At 41.3% G+C, this 25,706-nt stretch overlaps 1 protein-coding gene across 1 annotated transcript in view; it reads left to right on the forward strand.

Annotated features, from left to right (window-relative positions):
* SORCS3 (sortilin related VPS10 domain containing receptor 3) overlaps positions 1 to 25,706 on the forward strand; it is a 413,753-nt gene that overhangs the window by 216,543 nt on the left and 171,504 nt on the right. Inside the window, exon 4 of the mRNA XM_082225230.1 lies at positions 9,224 to 9,382. Within this exon, the coding sequence (XP_082081356.1) occupies positions 9,224 to 9,382 (159 nt within the window). The remainder of the gene's footprint in view (positions 1 to 9,223; positions 9,383 to 25,706) is intronic.

The following is a 25,706-nucleotide window of genomic DNA, read 5'->3' on the forward strand; positions in this document are numbered from 1 at the left end:
AGAAGTTCATGGTGAGTTCCGGCACCTCTTTTTCTAGAAAAATAGCCCTGGTTCCATTGTAATAGAATCTATTACTTGATTCCTGATTGGAATAATGAAGCAGCCATAAAGGCTGGAAATCATGAGAAAAGAATGATTTATGAATGGCCACGAAAAAGCTAGGATTAGAGGTGGGATTCACTTATGTCTAGGTTAAACTAAGGCAACAGGGCTTCCACAGACTGGACATGTTAGGTAAATCCTGCTCGTTGTGTCCATGTATACGCAGAGCCTGAAAACTGCAGGTACCAGATTGCTTCTGCAGAGCTAACCAACACATTGAGTCCGGGGCTGGGACTAGCAAGCACCATCCCTGTTCCCCTCCCAACATACTTTCAGGATGTCTGAAGGTTGTTCTAGCCTACAGAATTTCATTTAATCATCTTGAGTTTGAATTTAAGATAATTCCTGCGGTTGAAGACATGTCTTTTCAGCTAAGCACTCTTGCTTTGGAAAGCATGAATATGCGCTGCATACAGAACCCAATTAGGTCTGCTTTTTCCAGACATTTCTTCAGGTGCAGCTTTATTTTTCTGGTTTGTTTTTTTAAAAGATGTTTCAGGCACAGCATCTGTGTTCTGTTAATGACAATGGGCGGTTGTTTGTGCCAAGCAGAAGCACTGTTCTTTAGCCCAGCGGTTATTCCAGCATCAGGATGGTTTTGCGGCTTTCTGCCTACAAAAATTAAACAGAGGCAGGCTAACCTGGGGAGCATATATTCAAAAAGCTGACAAACTGGCTGCCTGCAAGCAAGAGTTTAATGTCCTCTATTTATTCCTGGGAACAAAAGGCATTTATTTCTATCCTGTCTTCTTTATTCATTTTGTAAGATGCTTCTTGCTAATGTAACTCAGCAGTGATATTGTTACAGATATTGTACCTACAAAACTTCTTGGCGCCCATTGAAAGAGGAGGACTCAAGTAATTTGCACTTGAAATTTATGTTTGGTGGTTTTTTTGTGGGGGAGGAAATTAATAAGGCACAAGGAATGGTAATATTGATAGAAATGTCCCTTTATGGTACAACATTACATTCACAGTCAAAAGGGCTTCATTCCTTCTTTTCTTTTGTCAAGAGATGCTGTTGTGTGGGCCAATAAGATTTTTAAGCATTTATGTTTGTAATCCAAACTGAGAATGGGAAGGGGACTAGTGGTGATATAATTTTACAGTCTCTCTGTGTATAATTTGCTGAGGCTGGGCAAGTGCAGCTGAATTTCAGTAGGCTGTGGGTGGAAGTGGCCTGTTTTCAGGCAGGTCTGTCAGACTCATTGCCCTTTGGCTGTACTGTGATAGGGATGGGGCCTCCCTATCTGATTCAGTTTCATGGCAAACTCGCCTCCCATCTGTTATACAGGGATAATAATATGGACTTGCCATATAATACAGGTTGTTTCAATAACTACAGCTAGATAACAGAAGAAGCAAAGACTGCAGCCACATCTGCATTATGCATGTAAAGCATTGTGATACCACTTGAAACAATCATGGCTGCCCCCACAGAATTCTGGGAAGTGTAGTTTGTTAAGGGTGCTGATAGTTGTTCGGATACCCCTGTTCCCTTCACAGTTCTCAAAGTCCCTGGAAAGAGGAGCTGAACTGGGACTCTGCGAGGAGAAAGAGAGGGCATGGCTTGCTAAATGCAGTCATGACAGGGGTGAGATTCAAACTAGGGGTTCAGTCTCTATAGTCAATTCCAGATGAGCTGTTTCTTAAGCATTTGTCCTGATTAATTTGCAATGGATTAAAATGATAAGAAAGGAGTTTCTGACTAAACATTAGGAAGAACTTTCTGACAGTAAGAGTTGGTTGACGATGGGAAGGGCTGTCTTGGAAGGTGGTTGGCTCCCCTTCATGGGATATGTTTAAATAGAGGTTGGGTGCCCATCTGTCAGGGACTCCTAAGCTGTGATTCCTGCAGAGTAGATGACCCAGGGGATTCCTTCCAACTCTGCAATTCTATAATCCTATGAAATCTACTTTAACTGCACAACTTGAACTTGCCTTGTGTGGTTGAATCCCACCCACAAAACAGTGACAGCTTGGAAGCAGCCTTAGTCAATATGCTATAATGGAGGGTATGGATTGACAAGCACCTGTCAGTCACAATACTTGGCTTGTGGGTTGCATCTGGTCAAAGGGTATAAGCATGATAGGTCTTCTTATTTGTTTTGCCTTCTCAGTTATGAAAATTGTATCTGAGAGAGGACCTCACAGGGAGGTTTTTATGCACACACAAAAGTGGAGGGAAACTTAAAGAGATACATTAATTTTGGACCCAGCATGACCACTTATAGGCAGGCTATACCATAATAAGTGAACAATCAGTCTATTCTTTTATTGTGGAAATGTACGCCTGAGCAAACATGAAAATCACCTGGATTCTTTCAAGAAGGGAACATTAAAATGGGTATGAAGTGAGAAATTCGCTTTGCATCATGGCAGATGAAGATAATGGACTTTATGGAACTTGCTGAACTGACTGGGAGACTCCAAGACCAGAGAGAAGAGACAGTGGAAGAAGACTGGAAGAAGTTTAAGAAATATTTGAAAAAATATGTTAATATTTAAACCTTAGAATAGCTTTGGAAGTGGATATAGCCTGTAGGGTTAGAAGTAGAAGATAGGGTATTTCAAAATAGTATTATTTGTATGTGATAAAATGTGAAGTTATTTTAAGTGTGATTAAAAAAAAAAAGAAATTATGATATATGTAAACTGCTAAAGATGAAGTAAAATGAAAATCAGATAGGTGGGACTTGGGGAAGCCCACTTAATAAATAAGGATATGACAAGAATTTGTTCATATTGTTTGTCTTTTCTGTTTGTGTTTTTTATTTGTGTTATAAAATGAATATTTTTTTTTGGAAAAAAAGAGAAATTCACTTTACATCAAATGCAAACATCTTGTTGGAGGCAGTTTGCATTTGAATGCCAGTTGCTGGGAATCACAAGTGGAAAGAGTGCAGTTGCACTCAGGTGCTGCTTCCAGGCTTCCCATAGGAATCTGGTTGGCAACTATGAAAAGAGGATGCTAAACTAGAGTGACCTTTCACCTGATCCAGCAGGACTCTTCTTGCGTTAATTAACATATCCCACAGATTCAAATTCAAAAGAAGAAGAAAAGCGATAAAAACCATGAATTCTAGAAACATGCACTTCAAAACTATGCCTTAAAGCAAGTAAACGTTTTAAGATTCTAGCAAGAATCACCTATGGGTGATTCCTGTTTTGACTGGATTTTCTTGCTCCACTGGAATTGCATCCAGGTATCTGGCATCGCAGTCTAGACTGTGCCCTTGCAAATCCTTCACAGAACAATTTCTGCAGCTAGGATGCAGAAAGGAAAGGGAAACCTTATTCCCTTCAAGTTCGTTTTGCAGCACTTCCCCCCCGAAATAAAGTACTTTATATCCTTCTGTAATGGACAGAGAAAAACAATATATAACAAAATGTTCCAGAAAGTAGCAAGGTGAACTATAATTTCCTCTTTAATAAAGGGCTGCCATTTAATCTAATATTATAGAAAATGATTAGATCTTAAAGGGCTATAAATTATATTTGACAACTCTCTGGTGTTCCTTATGGCAATTATAAATGGCGGTCCTGGGCATTGCCAGAGAAGCTGGTGTTTGTTTATTGGCTGCTAATGAAAAGAGATTAATCTAAATCACGAATGGGGTGGATCCTTTGCTGAAGACACATAATAAGAAGAGGTAGTTTTGCCCTTTGACAAATGTAAAGTGTTACTTTCCACATATATCTATTTTTTATTATGATGATTATTTTGGTTCACATATTATTATTTTGGAGGGGGTTGCTGTGGAAAGGGTTAAATGTTATTAAATAGGGAGATAGGCTCTCACTGCACAGTCTTTTTCTTTCCATGAGCTTTTCCATCTTTGCTTTACTGAAGCTGATACCCTTTTGATTTTCTTGTGTGAACCAAAGCTGGAAAGGCTCCCTGCTGATTTGTATAATCCAAGCCAAACTGATATCGGTTTCAGTAAACCAAAGATGTTGGGGATTTTGCTCATCATCTGTCATGTCTGGGATCAGATTACCAGAAAAAATGGATACAGCTACGCTTCATGCTCACTTTCCTAGTTGTGCTCAGATGCCTGGGACTCTTATACATATTCAGGCCAAGCTTAATAGATTAGATTTCTATTTTATAGCTCCTTCCTTGAATGAAGCCACAAGCAGACCCCTGTTCCTCCTTCCAGGACCCCCCTTTCTCTGCTAGTCTGTTGTAGGTTCTGGAGTGGACTAGTCTGTGATGAACCCTGGGCATTCTGAAATCAAGGAATTGCTGTTCCACAAATCTTATAGGAAGATTATATTGGGATCAGGCTGAAGACATTGATCAGTTCAATCAGGAACTGAACCAGTGAGTGAAATGTGGTAGAGGTCACTTGTTTTTTGTGTGTGTGTAAAGCAGCTAATTGGGAATAGCTCAGAAAGCAAACAATGCAGATCAAACTGAAGTGTCCCATATTGTCTACTCCTCAATAGGGATGGGCAAATCTTTCAGTTTTGATTTCTCTCCAATGCTCATTTCCCCAATACAGTGGTACCTCAGGTTACAAACACCTCGGGTCACAAACACTTTGGGTTACAGACTCCGCTAAACCAGAAGTAGTACCTTGGGTTAATAACTTTACCTCAGGATGAGAACAGAAATCGTGCACCGGAGACATGGCCGCAGCAGGAGGCCATATTAGCTAAAGTGGTACCTCAGGTTAAGAACGGTTTCAGGTTAAGAATGGACCTCTGGAATGAATTAAGTTTGCAACCAGAGGTAATAATAATAATAATAATAATAATAATAATAATAATAATAATAATAATAATAATTTATTATTTATACCCCGCCCATCTGGCTGGGCTTCCCCAGCCACTCTGGGCGGCTTCCAAAAGAATATTAAAATACTATAATACATTAAACATTAAAAGCTTCCCGAAACAGGGCTGCCTTCAGATGTCTTCTAAAAGCCTGGTAGTTGTTGTTCTCTTTGACATCTGGTGGGAGGGTGTTCCACAGGGAAGGCGCCATTACCGAGAAGGCCCTCTGCTTGGTTCCCTGTAACTTGGCTTCTCGCAGTGAGGGAACCGCCAGAAGGCCCTCGGCGCTGGACCTCAGTGTCCGGGTAGAACGATGGGGGTGGAGACGCTCGCTCCTTCAGATACCACTGTATTAAGTTCACTTCTCCAGATATCTGCACCAGTTCACTTTTTTTTTTTAGAAGTCTGTATGAAAATTCATCAGGTACTAATTTCTTCTAATATGCACAAATCTGTATGCAACTGTGCCTAATATATAAAGTTTTGCGAAGCAGTTTTCCTGAATATAGTGCATTTTTGTACATTATTTCCATGAATATATGCATGCTTTACCTCAGTATATGCATTTTTGTACACATAGCCAGGCTGCAGAACTGCATTGCAAAATTCAGAGAAGTGCAAATTTTGATGGATGGCTGCATTTCAGTTTGTGCATTGTTCCTGAAAGTGTGAATTGGGGAGTTTTGCCTTTAAATCTGAACTGAACTAAATTCCTCCCCTTTCCTACTCCCATTTACTTGTTCTAGATTAGTGAAAGCTATGCAAGTGAGAATATGGGCTAGATCACACCCTTTTATTATGCAAATTCCTTGGTAACTCTTTTGAGGGTTACTAGTTGTTACAGGATGATGTGGAAGGTGAAGCTCATCAGAACCTTATTTCCCTTTTCAACTCAAGGAAGGGGGAAAGCTAGATATTTATACATGAAGGGTAATTAGTGGTATTTTTTAAACAGAGAAAAGGAGCCAGTTTGGGGATGCGAGAAGGGAATTACAGCTGGAGACAAGAATGCAGAAAGCTGGGCTGTGGTAGACTAAAGGGTATTTCTGAGAATCTGATTTGTGGCAGTGGATTTATTGATTGTAGGAATGTTTAACTTCTGCAAACACTGTGAGCTATATTTGCCAATAAACCCATATATTAATGCCAAAAAAGAAGAAGAGAGATTGCAGTGATCTCTCCATGCAAAGGAAGCCAAACTCAGCTGTGCACTGTATCTGGAAAGTCTGATCACTTGGGAAAGTGGAGATTGCACAAGGAATATGCTCACTTTGCAGAGCTACCAGAGAAAACTTTTTTCTTGGTTACTCTTCAGACATGAGTCCTATGTGGTTGCTGCTAGTTGCAATTATTAATGATATGGGGAGACAGAGCCCTTCCGTGCCCCCCATTCAGAGTTACAGCAAACAACTTGGTTTGCAGGAAACATCCAGGGAAAGCACATCTTCCCTCAGGATATTATGGAAAGATGAGAACTTTGTTCACATGTTTCCCACATCTTCACTGAATATGGAGGCTCAGGAAGATGATCATGCTTCTGGCCCTGCTCTAACCTCCACATGTTCAGTGGATTGTCTGGGCAGAGTCAGTGTTTGCAGAAGTTAAAGTACATAAGCTAGGCATATGTGATCCGGGACTTGGTCTTCTGAAAAGTCTTCAGCTGCATAGAGAGAGCCTAGCCCCATACAACTTGTTCGCCTAAGGTATTTTTGCAAGTCTTTGGCTGAATACATGGAGGTAGGGAGCAGAAACAGTGAGCGCCATCACATTCTCCCAGTCAACCTTTTAATCTGAATGTGTGGAGTCCCCTAGAGATACAGCTGGCACAAGTTCCTTTAAGCAGAGTTTCCTGACAAAGCAGCTGCAAAGGGAGATATGCCACACACATTTAAACTATAGGGACTGCAAGTCCCCAAATAGCACAACCAGTGCTGTAAGGCTGCAATCCTATTCCCACCTACCTGGGAAGAAGGCCTATTGAAGCAAAAAGTGAGTCAACAATGAATCATTGGGAAATTTGGATACCCATCTGCTGTACTCTATAATTAAGACCCTTAACCTCTTTATCCAAGCTTAGAACAAGAGGAAATCTTTAATCTATAACATTCTTCACTTGATAACCTTTAGTGAGTGGCAAATCTGTTTCCCCAGAGAATCTTTGTTTTAAAAGTAGCATCCTTCTGAAATGTTTTGCTTTGTGGCAATCTTCCATTCTCTTTCATCTAGTCTGCAGATGTAAGCAAATGTTAGTAATGTGAGCTACAGATATCTCTCTTATCCTCTGGATATGAATAAATAGATCAGGAAACAAAGTTAGTCCCAAACAGAAGCTTTCTTGAATCCTGAAAAGGTGATTTAGTTTCCCCCCCAAATAGGGATTAGAGGTGACAACCTTTTTCTCTTTTATTGTGCAATATGGAAGTCCTTTGGGAAGCAAAAAGAAATAAAGGCTTATTTCCATGGTATACTGAGCTTTTGTCACAGCGGCCCTAGAGATGATAGAGGTGATAATTCCTATTGAGCTAAGTTTTTGCTGAAGTGAGGCTTTGAGATTCTCAAAGCTGATTTTTAGTGCCAAGCTGAAATGCTGCTAGCCTGATCTTACACTCTGAAGCAACAGCAGGTCTCCACAGACAAAACTGCTTGTGTGCTACGATTCCAGTTGAACACAAAAAGTACATAATCTGCCACTGGGAAATAAAATTCAGCTTCCTGCAAATTACAGCTATCAAAAACAAAAATGGGGAATGTGTCTGAAAATATATGCATGAAAGCTGATCATTCTAATTTAATGGATAGTTGTTCTTATCGCTTGAAAGACCGTGTGAGCAAGGAGTTGCTGAATAAGATAAGAGGTGGAGCTTAGTCACCTACATAGCTCCTTGCTTCTCACCATGACTATGAAAACTGGAATAAATTATGCAAAATAGGAAATATTGCAGAATAGATCATGCAAAATAAGGCATTATGTAAATTTTCCCTTCTGTGAAATTTATACCAGCCATAGAATAAAGCTTTTCTTGTTGCAGAATTTTGGCACATGCGATCGGTGACTGTGGAGTATTGTACAGACCATTGCAACCGTTTAGAGTTAGCTGAAGGGGTCACCTTGAACCTTGTCACTGTGTCTGCCTAATGAAAGTGGTGAATTCCTAGGTAGAGTGCTTTCCCTTTTTTGCTATCACCAGTATAAATAATTATCTGATCTAAGAACAAGCTAGTTTGTTTAGTTTCTGAAATTTATTACTTCCCAGAGCATAAACAGAGTAAAAGCATCCGATCATTGTTGCTGCCCAAATGCTCAGGAAAAGAAAAGTTTATTTATCTGGCATCAAAATGATGACAGAGTTGGTGCTACATGGGCCTTTCAGGGAAGAGCAGTCCATGGATGGAAGCTACTACTCTATGGAGCTCCTTTGGAGCTGGTGCACAGAGTAGTTTTTCAGATGACAATCTCAGGGTCCATGCAGGTTTGCATGAGGAGAGGTCATGTTGTGAAGAATATCCTTGCACGAACCAAGAGATGTCAGTGTCAATTGTGCTACCACAAAGGGCTTGCCAAAGGAACTAAGTTTGGAATAAAACATTTTAGTATACAGTATACAGTATAAGGCCTTATATAGAGTCGATTGTCATATTTGATATTGACACTATTATCATTTCAGATGCAGAGTTCAACATTTGAGTGTGGAATATGAAAATCATTCACTGGGCAAAATGTTTAAACCAGGAGTGGGGTGCATCTTTCAGCCTGAGGGCCACGTTACCTCACAGAGAACCTTTTGGTGGCCACATGCAGATGGTGGGCAGGGCCAGAGACAAAGGTGGGCAGGGCAATGGATATGACTCTTACCTTTGTACTGTTATACCCATGCAAAAGCCATAGGTATATACATCCATCCACCCCTCTCTACCATTCATTCAGGCAAGAGTTCAATGGTGCATTCCAACTAGGCAATGTAACTATATACAGTGGTACCTCGGTTTAAAAACAGTCCTCTTTACAAATGATTTGGTTTACAAACTCTGCAAAACTGGAAGTAGTGTCCCGATTTGAGAACTTTACCTCTGTCTAAGAAAAGAATCCGAATGGTGGGAGGGCACCAGTGGTGGGAGGCCTCATTAGGGAAAGCGCGCCTCGGTTTAAGAATGGTTTCGGTTTAAGAATGGACTTCCAGAATGGATTAAGTTCGTAAACCAAGGTACCACGGTAGGGACAATTCTTACATGTAATGTAACTATATAGGGGCAATTCTTATCACATGATAATAATCTCAAGTTAGTATCAGATATGTAATTAAGCCTATTTCCACCTTGTCTTTCCTTTCTTTTTATATAGATAATGCTCTTGAGTGATCCTGAGATTGAAAGTAGCATACTCATCAGTAACGATGAAGGCGCCACCTATCAAAAATATCGGCTCAGCTTCTACATCCAGAGCCTGCTGTTCCATCCTAAGCAAGAAGACTGGATTCTAGCGTACAGCCTTGACCAAAAGGTACATTGCTCATATACATCTTTGCCTCATTTCAGATGCAACGCTACACCAGTGTTTAGTGCTACTAGATGCACTAGATGCTGTAAGCCTTAGGCGTAAGTGCTCTCTCTTCCCTGGTATGATAGGAAGCATTTAAATTGTGGAGTCCAGCAACATCTCACCAGCCCCAGCTAGCATGACCAATGGCTAGCTGTTGTAGTCCAGGAATATCTGGAGGGCCACAGGTTCCAACCACTGTTTAAAATACAGTTTGTTGAAACAAGCCAGGATTAAACCTAACCTATGGTTTGATCATGGCAATCAAATCATGGTTTAGAGTTTCCCCAGATCAAACAACAAACTTAAAACAGGGAGTGAAAGCTTCTGATCACTTCCTTTTGCCACATTGGAAGTTGAGAGGGAAGAATGAAGCAGTGCCTGAACTTTAGGCTGCTGTTGCTCATTCATTGTATACATACTATCTGGTGAATAAATGTCTGGAGAATCCGTGCTGTCTAGTGATGGCAATTCATGCACAGAAAGTTTTTCTTTTTGTGGATCATCTGTATCAGGTACTCAACAGGTTGCTACAAAGGAGAAAGAAGATTGCATCCAGCAATGGGGCAAAGCCTGATACTTGGTTAACACGTTCACATCCAAATGGACCAGCTTATTCTGCATGCATGAACATGCATTCACTGAACTTTATTTTTTTATAATAATTTTTATTAACTTTTCATTAATAATAATCCAATATAAGCCACATTGATACAATACCAGATCATAATACAATTTAAAAAAGCCAATTATTCCATTCCAAATTAAACATTTTTGGGTGACTTCCCATGTTCTGGTCTTGGGGAGATGCTATTGTTGTTCCTTCTCCTGCTTCCATTCTTATTTAATCCAAATAATACCATCCTGATGTTATTCCTTTATGCATTCACTGAACTTTAAATGGTGCTCCCAGGTCCCTGCACAGGGTCTTCACCTGCAGCCCTCTTTTTTTTTGCCTCACACTATCGGCTTCCCCATTTCCAAGCTTGCAAAAATGATTTCTAAACATCGGAATTTAAACTACTCTTTGTGGCTGTAGTCCAGGGCACTCATGGAGTCATGGTATGCTGAAAGCAAAATTGCAAAGGGGTCAGGTACATCTCTGCTATTTGTCTTATTTTGAGCTATGTAGAACTCTTCCGTGTTTTAATTCTCATTTAACACAGCTGCCATCCTGTTTGTTGTAGCACTGTTAATCCTGTCAGTGCAAATTGTAACAAAACTGCAGTCCCTTATTATGCCTCAATCTTTAAAGAAAACGTCAATAGGGTCCCAGAAACTAAGGCCTGTTTAAGCATTACTCACATTTAAGAAGAAAAAGAAAAGGTGGCACTGTAGTTTTAGTTCTGCCTTACTATCACCTCTCTCCCCCGCTTCCAGTAGCCACATGTTGCACATGATTGGGTGAGCTGAAAGACAGCTTATCAGCAGCAGCGCTGATTGCTGTTGGGAGAGCTGGGGTGTGTGTGGAGGGGGGGTTCCTTTCTGTGTGGTTGGCTGACTCTGACATTGGTTTCAGTTGGTTGATAGGATTTCCTGCTGAAATCCAAAAATTGAATTGGCCAGTGATGGCCTTTCTGAGGGGCGGGGCTCTGGGGACAGACTGGGTGAAGCTTGTCATAACAGGTCCTCCTCCACATCACTAATCTGGCACGGCTCTTATGTGTGGCTTTCTGTTCACATGGCCATAGGCAACACGTGGTTTCGGAGGGCTGAGGGCAGAGGGCAATTCACCATTGGGGGAAGGTCTAAAAGCAGCCCTGCTCCTTGTTCTACATGCCTATTCTGAGCAATGCATGAATGGGGCTATACTGTCTGAAGAAAATAATGTTATCCCATAGACACTGTAATGTTGACGGCAGACATTTTTCATGAAAGATCATCTAAAAGGATCTCTGTTAGGAACAAACACATTAGTTGTCTTTTTGGTGATGGGGTTATGCGTAACTGTTGCAGGATATGGATGAGAGGGTAACTGCAGAACAATAGTCTTGAAATAACGATAGATTCAAAAGAAGTGCTCGCCATGTAACAGCCTGAAATTTTTCTCAATGGATGTTATTGGTGGGATGGCACTTGTCGGTTGTTGCTTTTGCAGAAAACATGCTCCCTCTGTTTGTTGCTTTTTCTTCCCCCTAAAAGCTGGATTCTGATCTAACCCCTGCTGCAGTGTCTCTTCTCCCATTCAATTTAACGAAGGGGCACATACTGTGAAGTGCTTTCAAATGCAGCAGGAGCTGAGATATACCCTTTAGTACTCTGCAAAGCTTCATGTATATGGATGATGGTGTTCAATGGATGGGTGAATAAAACAACATGGAGACCGGTTTATAATTTTTCAAGATATAGTCACACCCATTTTCAATCTTTTTAGAATACTGAATTATTTGTAAACATTGAAATTAGCAAGTTCCCCAACTTTGTCAATGAATGCTTGAATTCAAAAGCCTTGGGTTTGTTCTTCAATTAGACCAGGCCAGGGAAAATTCAGTATATCTTCTCTCTTCTGCAATGCCCCTTGCTTTAAAGAGTCCAACAGATCCTAAGTTCTTCTAGCCAGGGCTGGACCATTGAGCTACGAGAAGCAATGAATTGTGGTCAGACACACTCTTTCCCAAAGCTGAGGTAGTATAGAGGCATATATGCCTCAGGTTCCCTACCTTTTCATGAGTACATGCATATCCCCAAGGAATATAAAGACTGGGGGGGGGGAGAAGTGGGGCAGACGATGGGACCAGCTATTATTATTTTTACCTTTCAAGTGCTACCTGTGGAACATTTGCTGCATGGGATGGTCTTTCAGTCACAAAAAAATGGTAGCAATGATCCCTAGGCTTTTGAGGGAACAAGTACAAAACTGCTTTCATATGGAGGTTTCTTTTGGGGTGTTGGATATGCTCATCCTGACTCAATGATGTCTTAGTATTGCCATACAGCCTTTTTCTGATCTCCTGTTTGCCCATGCAACAGATGTTTGGAATTGTGAGCTTTGTGTGGAACACAGAGGGGTGAGCACACTGTAACATTTTCCACAGTGAACTTCTACCTCAGATTTTGGAATGTCTGTTGGAGCATGCACAAGAAGCAGGGGAAGTTCTTTGGCTCAGCAGTTATATTTGTGAAGCGTCCCGGCTTTCCCTTGGAGAGTAAATTCATTAGTGGCCCATTGAACAATGTCTCCTGTGCTGCAATATACCACAGTCCCCAGGTCTTTTACGGCCTGACCTAAGTAATTTAATGCACTTTAAAGTGTTCTATTATATACTGCACCAGTAACCACAGATAATAACTTGAATATAGCCTTTACCTTGTTAACAGAAGGCACCAGGTTCACATTGCTATTTCTTTGATGATGCCACAGTGACATTTGCAGATGCAAAGCCACTGTAAATGTAGAGTTCTTTACTGTGCCAGGCAGTCATTGTATGAAAGGACTTAGCCAAATGTCAGTCCTTCTGCAAGCTCAGATGTTCGGTGTATCCAGGAATTTCGCAGTATGAATTGAAAGACCCAATATATCTGTTTGATGTTGCTGAATGGTTTGATGTTACTTTTAAGCTATATATATATATATATATATATATATATATATATATATATGCGCCTGTGTTTGGACAAAGACCACAGTAATAAAGAAACAAATGATCAGCTGCTGGGTATATGATGTGTCTGTCAGGAAACTCAGTGGTAATCCAGGCTAGGGTTGGTTTGGGTTAGAATACCCAAATTCTATAACTCCCCACTCCTAATTTGTGAGATTGAATGTTCCAAATTCTGCACTGATTTTTGTGTGTGAAAGGAGCAAATATATGTACGTTCATTTTCTTTAAGAACATAAGACGAGCCTGCTGAACCAAGCCAATGGGCCATGTCATCCAACATCCTGTCTCACGGTGGCCAGCCACATGCCTTTGGGAAGCCTGCAAGCTGGACATGAGCAAAGCAGCTTTCTGCAAGTCTGAGCGACTGGTATTCAGAGGCATAATGTTAAAGTTGGGGGGGGGAGAACATTTTTCGGTGACTGGACGCTGGCGTAAAGACCTCAAGACCTTCTCCTTGTGGTCTCTTCTCCCCATTCCACGGGTCTCGAGTCACTACTCCACTCCTCTATACTGCTGAGTATGTGCTCAATCACATGATCTGCTTTTTAAGCTCAAAGGGTTATCTGGTAGGGGAGATAAAGGGTGCTGGCATGTGGGGCAGCTATGTTCACATTCTCAGCAGAACTCATTACCTTGGGACATGCCACGGCTTTAGTGAGGAGGCTGTTTCAGAGGTTTGATGGTGGCAGTGGAATTCAGCTTTGGTTCAGAAATTCATAGAACTGATAGAATTGTAGAGTTGGGAGGAACCATGAGGGTCATCTAGTCCAGCCCCCTGCAGTGCAATATTCTTTTGCCCAACATGGGGCTCAAAGCCACTGCCCTGAGATTAAGAGTCTCATGCTCTACCAACTAGCTATCACTTTCTAATAAATGGCTTATTACTAAAACACCTGCCACAATGTTGCTAATCAAACAAGTTGTAAAATGCAAGAGCTTGGCAATCAAAGGCCTCATCTTCCACTAAGTATATTCATCATCAAGATTCTTCATTAATCTATATATCCCCTCCTTTGAGTTGCTGAATTAGATGTTTGAGGTAGTATGGCAGTGTGCCATCTCAGCACACCTGGTAGTCAATCTCCATCCCAGCAAGGTCTTCCCAGTAATCACAGTGCTGAAATTTGAAAGTCTAATTCCACGTATGGAGTCATCATGACTTCCGAGACTGTATAATGTCTGCATGTGTTTAAAAGAATGACAAGAAAATGGGTTGTATGGTGGGGAGCAGAGAGAGGGAGGGCAAGGCAAGTTACATAGACATGAAAGTTAGAAGCAGGACTCCCATAATTGCCAAATCTTTTCACAAATCTTTTCAAAGTGAGATTTAAACCCCATCTTAACATTATATGCACTACTACTTAACTCTAGATCATTGACAGTAGCAAATCCAGCCCCTGATAGAATCCAACAAATAGCTACCTTAACAGCTTACATAATTTCCATCTACTTCTTTTCAATAAATATTTTATATCTATAAATATGGAGCTCTCCTTAGATGGGCTCAGAATAGGCTGAGCAATTTCTCACAACGTTTGGGTGAATGCTCATCTCATTCCACAGCAATGCAACTTAAATCAGATCCTGTCATATCACCACTGATGAGGCACGGACAGATCCAGTAATTGCCCCAACCTTCCCACTCACCCGTGAGCCTACCACTGGAGTTGCAGTTCCAGTGCCAGGCAGAAAAAAAGATTCTTTCCTCCCACAGCTAGGGTCAAAGCCGCAGTGTCAGGACTGTGCTGTGAGCAGCAGCCTCTGAGATGAGCCAAGACAGTGGTGAGGGCCAAAGAGCAAACCAGGAGGCAGGACTAACTAAGGATACTGGCCAGTCCTCATGAGGAATTTGTGTTCAATCCATGGAAGAGGAAGCACCTTATATTGCTTCCTGCCCAGAAGGTTCCAATTGCCAGCCTGGGTGGGCAGAGTCAGTTCAGAGAAACTGCCACCTGCAGTTCAATGGGGCAGCTATACTCAGATTCAGCATTTCCTGACACATAGCTAGATGATGATTCTTGAGAACCTCCTTGAGATCTTAGCTAGGTGATGATAATGATAATGATGATGATGATGATTCTTTGAACCCCCTTGAGATCTTATGATGAAGGGTTGTATATAAATCTAATAAATGAAATAAAATAAACGAGAGGGCTGGTGTGTGGGCAGAATCGTTGGGAGACAGAAGGTTGAGATGCCACGGACAGTGGATAGGAGTTGAGCTGTCAGACTCGAATTAAAATAGCAGCATGAGTTTCGTATTCCAAGCCAAAGGATTATGAAACTCGACAACAGCTTTGCATTTCTTAGTCTCTGCTGAAGGTTAAGGACCTGATGAAGAATCTATCCACTGCAAATTCCATTATAAAATGTGCATTATGCGGCGTAGATGGTTAGATAAGGCATTTTTATGCACTTCATGCCTGTGTGACAACCGGCAATTATGTAAACCTTTGTTACATTTAAATGCAGTCTAGCATTTGGAAAGTGTCTCCTGTTTTCAAAACGGTAATAGTCTGCGGAAACTTCAGCAGTGCCGCGTCTCGCTTCTTTTCTGTACACATCACTAGATTGTTCAGGTTGAAACTACAGGTATTTTACCTTGTCATGTGCTGAAATAAAGTGCAGCGGCTATCTTTTATTCGCTTGCATTGAACAAGTATGAAAGGAGGAGTCTGGGGGATTAAAAAAAGATGTTGATCCACATATGTTGACTATAATAAGCCAAAGTACAAGCCTTCTGGAATATGGCTTGTAGGAAAATTGTGGTAATAGCAGGCAAAACCTTATTACTTGGTCTTCTGTCCTTCTCAATGTGAACAGCACCCAGAATCAAATACAGGAATGAAGTCAGTGAGCTCACAGTTCAGCATCATGGCAGCAAAAATTGTAATGGTGCAACACAGGAAGCGGACAAAGTCAGCTCCATATATTTTTCTGCCTGAGTTGAAGAGCAGAATGGTTTGCACCTCACCACACTCCCTCCCTAATTTCATACATATAAAAGCCAAAAGCCAAACATACTGGCATTTGAATTTTAGACTATACATTTAAAGCAGTATTTCACTGTTTTAATAGACATGCCTCCACCAAATAATCCTGTGAATTGTAATTTATTGTGGGTTCAGAGAGTTATGCAGGCTAGCTCAGGCTGCATGGCTTACCTGCAAGTGTCCGCTGTCCCCCATTCAGCATCTGTAACCTGAGGCAACCGCCTCACTCTACCTAATTGTACGGCTGGCCCTGGAAGCTGAGTGATGCTCCATGAAACTATTGGTCCATTTAGTTCAGTATTGTCTAAGCTGATTGACTAGCCACAACTTTTTCTGGTTTTAGACAGGATTCTTTCCCCTCTCTTCCTGGATATGTCAAGGATTCAACCTGGGATTGCAAAGAAAAAATGTGCTCTACAGCCCTTCCCTCAAATGTACACCCATCTGGATTTGAACCCAGGACCTTTCAGAATCTAAGTAAAAAAATCACACCCTTAGAGAGGCAAACACAATGAAAAAACACCTCAAACTCCCATTGAAATTCAGTGCTTTTGAAAATATAGAATATGGCTATCATGGGCAAAAGAGAACCAATCAGCTTTAAGTTTCATATGGCCTTGCAAATGTCTCACAACTTTTGGGGGTACTTGAGCCTCGTTTGTATGCTGCTCAGAGCCCACAGGAGAAAACGATAGATAAAACTCTCAAATGTAGATCAATGTGTATTGATTGATTTAAGCAAATGGAGGTGATATGAGAGAGAATGACTTTCAGCATGAGAGTAATATGAACAGCAAAAAAGATGAGTTTTTGTGAGATGTTTTAAAATGATTTAATCTTGTAAATGTAATATATTTAATATGATATAGTTCAGTTGGCTTATTGTATTTATTTACTGACCTGGATTGTAATGTAAATGTTTAAAAAAGTAGAGTGAAATAAAGAAAGTGGCCCTCTATATTCTTCCTCCTCCTCCTCCTCCTCCTCCAGTATTCTTATATCTCCAACATTTCCCCAATCTGCTGCTCATGGAAACTGACAATCAATAGAGAAACAGTTATAGAAAATAATAATGGAAAATAATGTATCATTTAGACCACGAAGTCATAACACACACACACACACACACACACACACACACACACTGCAGGCTCCTTGTATAAACAGAATCCCTCACCTCCTCTCCTATATCTCCCACTGCTCAGACACATGTTGTCTCCAGTGAACAGCTAAGACTTCAAAGCGTAGTACTTAATAAATCCCACAGCAATTTAAGTAATCAGAAATGGTAGAGGAAATACAGCAGAATAATCAGTTAATAGTACAGTACAGCAGTAAAAAAATTGCAACACAATAATCAACTAACAACAGCAAACAAAATTACACAATATTGTACCGTACCATTCTCTTTTCCCTTCTGTGGTAGCAGCAGCAATATTCGGTGGGGGTGGGGGTTTGACAGTTTATGGCATTATATATTGCCATTCTTTGAGAGGAAGGGTAGGATATAAGTGGAATTACACACACACACACACACACACACACACACATGTGGGTGTCTGGGCTGCTGTGTCCTTCTTGTGCACCCTTCAGCCGTAGGGCAGCTGAGAAGGACATGATGGCTCATGATGGCTTTCACCTCCCAAATCTGTGCCCGGGGCAATGCCCGCCCCCAGCCCGCCATGCTACACCACTGCATTATTATGTATATTTCTATCTTGTGTAGCACTACCTTGGGATCCTATGGGATGGAGGGCAGTATAGAAAATGAAGTAACAAATGAATATATAACCGGCCTGTAAAATGCAGTTATGTGAATCATTATGGAGAGTGTAAGCATAGCCAATGGTTATACATCAAAGATCGAATGTACCATTGCAACAAAGATGATAAAATGAATTGGAAAGACAGTGAAATGTTAAATGGCCTGTCAACATTAGGTGGTGTCTGTGGCAGAGCAAAAAAATAAATAAATACAAATATGGCAGTCAGCCTCTAAGGATCGCTAGCTGCTTGATCTTACCTATAAATGGTTTTGTGACTACGTTACTGGATGCCATATCTTTCAGTCTGGCAGGGTTTACCACAGCATGTTTAATAGGGCAGATATGCAAAAATATTTGCTGTTGAAAAAGAAAATCCCAAGTTCAAGAGTATTTAACAGCAACTTGGGGAAGCAATTTCTTGAATATGGTAATCATGCAAGGAATCGGAATCACTTAGCTTCATTTACAAATCATGAATATGTAACAGTGCCTTTAAATGAAAGGATGGCTAAAACAGAAATAGTGTTTGCTCAATTCATTAAAGAGAAGACAATTTATAAGTGCCGTTTCCCCCACCCTTCCTTAAAGAGCAGCAGTATGCAAATACTAGAAAATCAAGACCCAGTGTTAATTCTTCAGCGTGATGAATATTTTTATAATCCTAATTAGCTCTAGTCATTTAGTCTCGCAATTTCCCCCAATCTAGCCAATTTGAAATGAAAATAGATGCCTTGATTACCAAACTCATTAGCAAAGGAGCACCCTTTCCCCCAACTGGTTCCCTTTTAGTGCAGATACTGTCTGAATCAAGTGTGGGACACTTGTGTTGTCAACTGCTGCAAGTGGAATAAAGCCTTAATTGTTAGGACTATAAAATATTTGTATCGCTGCACATTCCATTGCAGTGCAATGCATCACTCATTGCATGTAAGAAAAACAACTTCTTAAATGTTTTAATTAAGTGGAGTTGCTACGCCAGGTCATTTTTATAAAGTCAAATGTCACAATGGTTTCCACCTGAAACATGGAAAGTGTGAATGTCGACAAGGAGAAGTATGACTCCGCATTTATCATCCTGATTATGTTAATACTGGTAGTTTTAAAGGAAGATGAGGAATTTAATTATGCAGCAGCAACCCGCTTATTTTGAGAAGCGCCACGATGCATTCTGCCCTAGCAAAACACTGAACTCTGAATACATGATTTGCCTTTGCAAACAAATGAAACTGACTGTGAAACCAGAATAAGACTAATGAATTCTTTTTCCTGGAACCAAATCTCAATATGTTTTCCCCAACCCCTTGAAATGGACAAGTCTACCTAGAATAAAATCATTCTAGGTATATATAGTATCTCCACTTCCATCTATGCAAGCAGCACTTCTGTTTATTTTAGTTTCTGGTTATTTTGGTCATTTTGGCAAATATGGTTGCACTATTATTATAGGTTTGATGTCGACTTCCTTTCACCGGGGGGGGGGGGGGGAGGGAACAAGCCAATTGCCAGTCTACGCTACTTTTCTTTCCTTCGTCTGCAAAGCATGCAATGTGGGTGGTTGGAAGAGGCAAGGCAATAGGTAGGATGTTTCAGGTTATAGCGCAATCACTTCCAAACTGTACGTTTGGTATTTATTAGTCTCAAAAGAGAAACAGCTGGAAGTCCAATAAAAAAATATTCAGGAAGGCTGTGATAATCTTCACATTTATCTGTAATTTTGAGTGTCTAAATAATTTGATTCTGCTTGAAGAGCAGCACTCATTTGCCATTCTTCCCTTCTTGACTTCAAACGTGCAGTTTGGTGCTGTTTTAGGTTTCTACTTTCTATTTCCCTGATAAGTGACTGAAGTGACTGCCTCAGGTGGTGGGATCCCACTGAGATCCACACAAGACATATGCCACCTCTTCACCTGCTGCTGAAGATGTCGCCTGGGTTAATGCCACATTTTGTGTGAATTAGGCTGCTGACATTCTCCAGCTTCCATGGTGCCAGCAAGGATTCATGGTGACACAGCTGAAGTAGCTTTGCTGAATCCATTCCTGACCTGCACCCAAAGTGCTTCCATTTTGGAGCAGGAAGGCTCCTTGAAGAACAGCAGTGAGTGTCAGAAGCTGAGTGCAGTGGCATCCCATGAACTTTTCACTTAATACCTTACTGGCTATTGTTCTTTTCGATTTTACCAATTGATTTAATGCATTCCAGTCATTTTAACTCAACAGTTATATTTTTATATCTCTCTGTTCTATACACCACCATTATCTTTTTGAATGGTGTTGTAAATTATTTGAGTGACTAAATACATTTGCTCCCATTGGGCAGCCGGGCTGAATTTCAGGTTAAACAGTTAGAACAGAGCAGAAAGGAAGAATCCCCTGCAACTTCACTGTTTTGTCTATCTCCTGCTTGGGATCCCACATTTCTTGACTTGACAACAGTACAGAATCCAAAAAATTTCTTACGACACTCTGACTTCTGTCACCTTCAGCATCTGCTCAGCTCAGCTGCTGACTCTGCTGGGCTTTGTCTTTCCTGCTGACTGTGGGCAGTTTGGGTAGCTTTTGCCCTTGCTCCAGGCACCAACTTGACTAGGTGCTAGGATTTTGAAATCTGCTGATCAATTCCCTTTGGGGACTCTTGTAATCAAGAAGGGCAAGATGAATCATTGAATGTAACAGTCCCCCAGGGGAGTCATGTTGTGGGGAAAGCAAGGTTGCTTAATAAACAATTAGGTGCAAATTGAAACTGCCTTCAGCGTCATTGGACAATGAAATACATTTACGTTGGTTGGCATCCGTCTGTCTTGGGAGACAATGGAAGAAGAGGATAACACAAATGTACTGGACAGATATCTTACTACTTTGTTCTAGTAGAGAAGAGGTACATGCATATTTGAAAATGACAACCAATTCATGCTTAAGGAAAGGCAAGGAGCGGTAATATTTTTAATTAGAACATAACAACCAAATAAACACTGAAGAGGGGAAAACGAAATCTAAAAGAACACAATTAAAAGTATGTACGAAGATGGGCTTATAGCACAGCCTGTGAGCCAGTACTGTGAGCCAGTACTGAACAGTGAAAAGAATAACATCACAGGTTTACAGTATACATGCAGAATCAATTAATTCTGTCTCCTCTAGTTGTCTTCTGATCATGTCATTTCGATGCTCCACCTACATCACTGCCTCTTTGTCACTTTAAATTGGTTGCAGCTTGCTAGTGCTCACCTGTCTAAAGTTCTCCTCCTCCATCTCTTCCATCAGTTTATGTTGCAAGTGTTCAGGAGAGGAGTGGTGTCAGTTATGTACTCTTTTCTCCTAGCTCTCAAAACAGGAAGGCCCCTTTTCTGAGTGTCCACATTGAAGACAAACTCCCATGTGATGAAAATACCTAGCACTTGTTGGACTGTCTTCAGTGGTCACATTTATCTTCTGAATCCATAAGGTGAAGTCTCCATCTGTGGCAAGCTTTGGTGGTCAGGAAGCAGAAGCAAATGGGTGTGCATGACTTGTACACCTGCAGTTTACACCCCCCACAGTAATGTCCAAAGAAGAAATGTCTGCATCACCACAGTGAAATATGAGAAGCAGTACGCGTGTTTGGAGCTTGCACATTTCTTTTCAGGAGACATGTGAACTCTCCTCTTCAGGCATTATGCCAGAAGCATCAAAAGCCAATATGTTGGTGCTGATATGCTTTTGCAATTTCTGGGTAATGCAAGAAGCCACCTGATTGTGAATCCATACAGTCAATCTCTTGCAGAATGAGGAACAGAGCATGGGTTTGCACAGAAAGCTAGGACCTCTGTAGTTTCCCAGCTACATGGAAGATACTTGAAACCTTTTTCTTTTTACCAACCATTCTACGTCATGTGTGTGACACTGAAAGTCACGTCCCTGGCATACTGATTTCCTACACCACCTGGGAGGCCTCCAAACTTCTGGAGGAAGCAACTGCCCAGGCTCACGCCCATTGAAAACAGAGGTTTTTCTGTAGTAAAACGTGGTTTTGTCGCTTTCCAGTGGTTGGTTGCCAAGGGACCAGACATCAGGCCTGACTGGATTTATTTGAAATGTCCAGAAGATGGCGATATTTGCCTTCAAAAGACATTCCACGTGTCATTACTATGTGCTACCTGACTAGCCTCACCACAGGGACTCTTTTCCTCCCACCCCATGATTTCAACAGTGCATTTATTTTTCAAAGCCTTGAAGATAGATGTACTTCAGAAACAATTTTAGAAATCTTATTCGTTGTATATAGTTGAAATTCTAATTCTGGCTGCAATCCTAGGCCTATTTATGCACTCTTAAGCCTAAAGAGTTCCATAGCATTCAGTACGTAGGGACAGGTTGATGCTGCCATTTCTTTTTCTCTTCTCCCCCTCTTTGTTCATATTTCTTTGAGCATCATGCTTAATTTTGGAACTTGCTTTAATATAACGCCTACTGTTAAGCAGTTTTGATGGCAGAAGTGAAGGATGTTGTTGTCACCTTTAGCTGTGATATTGCCATTTAGGACAAAAAATTAGTCTAAGGTAAGCAGCTATCCAGTGGAGCAGATGTGGTTTGGATCCACCGAAAAATCAAGAAAACCAATGAGGTATGCAGGAAACTTCACTGTGAACCAGTTTGGTCATTAGGCCATATCCGCAGCTATCATAAATCAAGGCATTGTTAGGAAAGGAGCTAGAGAAGATGTTGTATCATCCCCCAAAACAAAACAAATGGCATGTTCTGATTGTAGCATCAAGTCTTCTGTTATACAGCCAGCTTGCTAGGGGATATGTCGAGGCCCCATTGAGCTAATCTGACTCGGCACACATCACTTATGCAGAGATAACAATCCCTCAAAATCTATGAAGCTAGCAACAGCAAAGGTCACATCTGCAGAAGCCTCTCTCTCTTTTCTTCTTGTTCAAATTGTTAGGTATGGTCGCAGCTCGACCTTTGGAGGCTGCCAGATTCATAAAGGTGAAAGGAACCTCATGGGCCATGTAGTCTAGTCTTGTGCCCAGCAAGAATGCCGGCACCAAAATCATCGCCAAGAAAGTGACTATGCAGTTTCACAGAGCTTAAAGCCATGCTGTTCTTTGTAGCAGTGAATTAGCATTGGAAATAGACACCATGTCTCACAATTCAGCCTCAGTGCTGAGGCTGGTGGGTTTTCTTGTCTCTTTTTCTTTTAACCTTTTCTCATGCATATAGATAGGCAGAATATGACCAAATTGGGATAATTCTCAGAGGCATAGTGGAAATTTATCAGGGGTAAGAAGGTAGAAGGGGGGGGGGGGGTCTGGACTCTTGTGAGATCCTCATTGTCCAAAGGCCTTTAAACACAAATTTGCACTGACACATCAGACAGCATGTCTGTAGAGGCACTTGAAGAATAAGAGAATGGGGAGTATTGGGTTGATATGTTGCAGGCTAACACTATTAGACATGGCCAATCTCTGCTGTATTCCCCCCCCCCCCGGTAGTCCTTGATGTTGGAGGTGTGCTTTCTTTTGACGATATAATAGTCTTCATAATGTAGATCTAAATGTAGATCTAAAGTAAACATGGATTGAATTAATGGATAAAACAAACAAGGATAAACTTGCACCTCAAACTTACGATGCGATAGGGAAAAGCTTGAATTCAAGCCCACCCCTTGCTATCAACATGCAGGGAGGTGTTTTTTGTTCTGGTGTTTTTAAAATTAGGGCAATATTCTGAAATTAGGTCCTTCACCTGAAATCTGAAGTGATAATGGATAGTATTGAACTAACTTTTACTCAGAGTAAGCTTCTTACTATTAAAATTATTGGCCATGATAAACTTATGCCTATTATCATTAATTTCTATGGTGTACTTTGAGTAATAGTTAATTGAATGCAACCCAATGTCTGCTCTACTACCTCAGGAGTCCTTCTTCTCAGCCTGACCTCATTTGGCTGCATATGTAGACCAGGTCAAGCTGTGCACGAAACTGCTGCCTTAGAATAAAGGCATAGAGGGGAAGGCATGGTGGGAAATAAGGGCAGGCTGGAAGTGCTTCCAATGGTTTCCAACAGCCTCTTTGTATAATTGCAGAGGTTATTTGTGGAGAAATTCAAGTTTTCTTTATTGTGTGGGCCATAATCAGGGTTCTCTGGGTGAAAAAGCCACTAAAAACAATTTTAAATCCCTATCCTGACATATAGAATATAGATATAGAATAGATGTTGCTTTGGGTACCTAGGTCGGAAGCTGTGAAGAACTTGATAGGTGAAAACCAACATTCCAAATTAAGCCCAGAAGTGGACTGGAAGCCAATGAAGCAAATAAAGTACTGGTGTCTTCTGCTCATAAAATGAGAATATAAAAAGTATTCCTGAGGGAATCCCTGAAAACATGCTAGCCTTGCAATTGGTGATTCCCCCCCCCCCTTCCTGGCAATAATTTTCCAGCACTGTAATAGTTACTGTTACAGCTGTCAAGCGAAATTGTTCTGACTGACTCTGGCATTTGCGGAGTTACATTTTTCATTTTGTTCATTTGCAAAGTCTCTGTTTATTTGATTTTTGGCAAAGCTTGCGGAGGGGACAGTGATGGAAAGGAGACACCTGCTTCATACACATACTGATGAGTCCTAATCTGCTGTATTAATTCTTTCCCTGGTCACAGAGAAATTCCTCACTGTGGTGCTCTGTAAAGAATCCCAAGATTTCCATATGCTGCAGTAATTAAGGTGTTTCCTGTAAGAATGCATTGTGACTCGCTTGCTGTATATTAGTGAGTTGGTATTTTATTTCTCCCTTGTTGTAAAATAAAAATAACTGCCACACATGCAGTGCTGTTACATGATAAATTAATATGATTTCCCCAGCTGATAACTTTCCACAAAATAAATATACCAAATTTGTACACTTATAGCAGTATTCAGTGGTGCCTAGTGCCCATCAGGACTGGTAGGGCAGAAGGCAGGAAGACCAACAGCAGGGGGAGCCAGAGCCAGCTAATTATAGTTTTATCACCCTCCTCCTTCCTGAGTTCTACAAGCGCAACACTGAGGGAGGAAGCTGACAGACAGTGTTACCCTCTGGACTGCTGGGGGGAGACTGAATGTGGGTCAGTGCCTCATTTGTCCTAATGCACCAGCCTCCCCTGGGGGCACCAGCTTCCAAAACTGGAGAGATGGCAGTGTATATGTGTGTCCCCATGAAATACTCTCCTCCACTTTACCATTTTTTGCCCTTGGAAGAGTGTTCACAAGAGAGTGATGAGATGGTGGGGAAGAGGAAACACATATCTGCTGCCAAGCCAACTGGACTAATGCTCTCTTGCTCCAATTCAGTAATGCAGAGTGGACTAGTTGAGGGAGAATATGGTTTTCCCAGTCGTGAAGTATGGTAGTGAAAGCTGGACCATAAAGAAGGCTGATCGCCGAAGAATTGATGCTTTTGAATTATGGTGCTGGAGGAGACTCTTGAGAGTCCGATGGACTGCAAGAAGATCAAACCTATCCATTCTTAGGGAAATCAGCCCTGAGTGCTCACTGGAAGGACAGATCGTGAAGCTGAAGCTCCAATACTTTGGCCAATCATGAGAAGAGAAGACTCCCTGGAAAAGACCCTGATGTTGGGAAAGATGGAGGGCACAAGGAGAAGGGGGGGACAGAGCACAAGATGGTTGGACAGTGTTCTCGAAGCTACCAGCAGGAGTATGGCCAAACTGCGGGAGGCAGTGGAAGACAGAAGTGCCTGGCGTGCTCTGGTCCATGGGGTCACGAAGAGTCGGACATGAGTAAATGACTAAACAACAACAACATGGAGGGCCATGTATAGCAACATGTGCATTTAGTGTATGTAATACAGTGTGGGCCAACAACATCCAAATGAACATAAAAAGAACCCTGCTGGATCTTTTCCAAGGCCTATCTAGCTAAACATCCTATTTCCACAATGCC

This window comes from Podarcis vaucheri, assembly GCF_965113315.1.
Source record: "Podarcis vaucheri genome assembly, chromosome: 5".
Lineage (NCBI taxonomy): Eukaryota > Metazoa > Chordata > Lepidosauria > Squamata > Lacertidae > Podarcis > Podarcis vaucheri.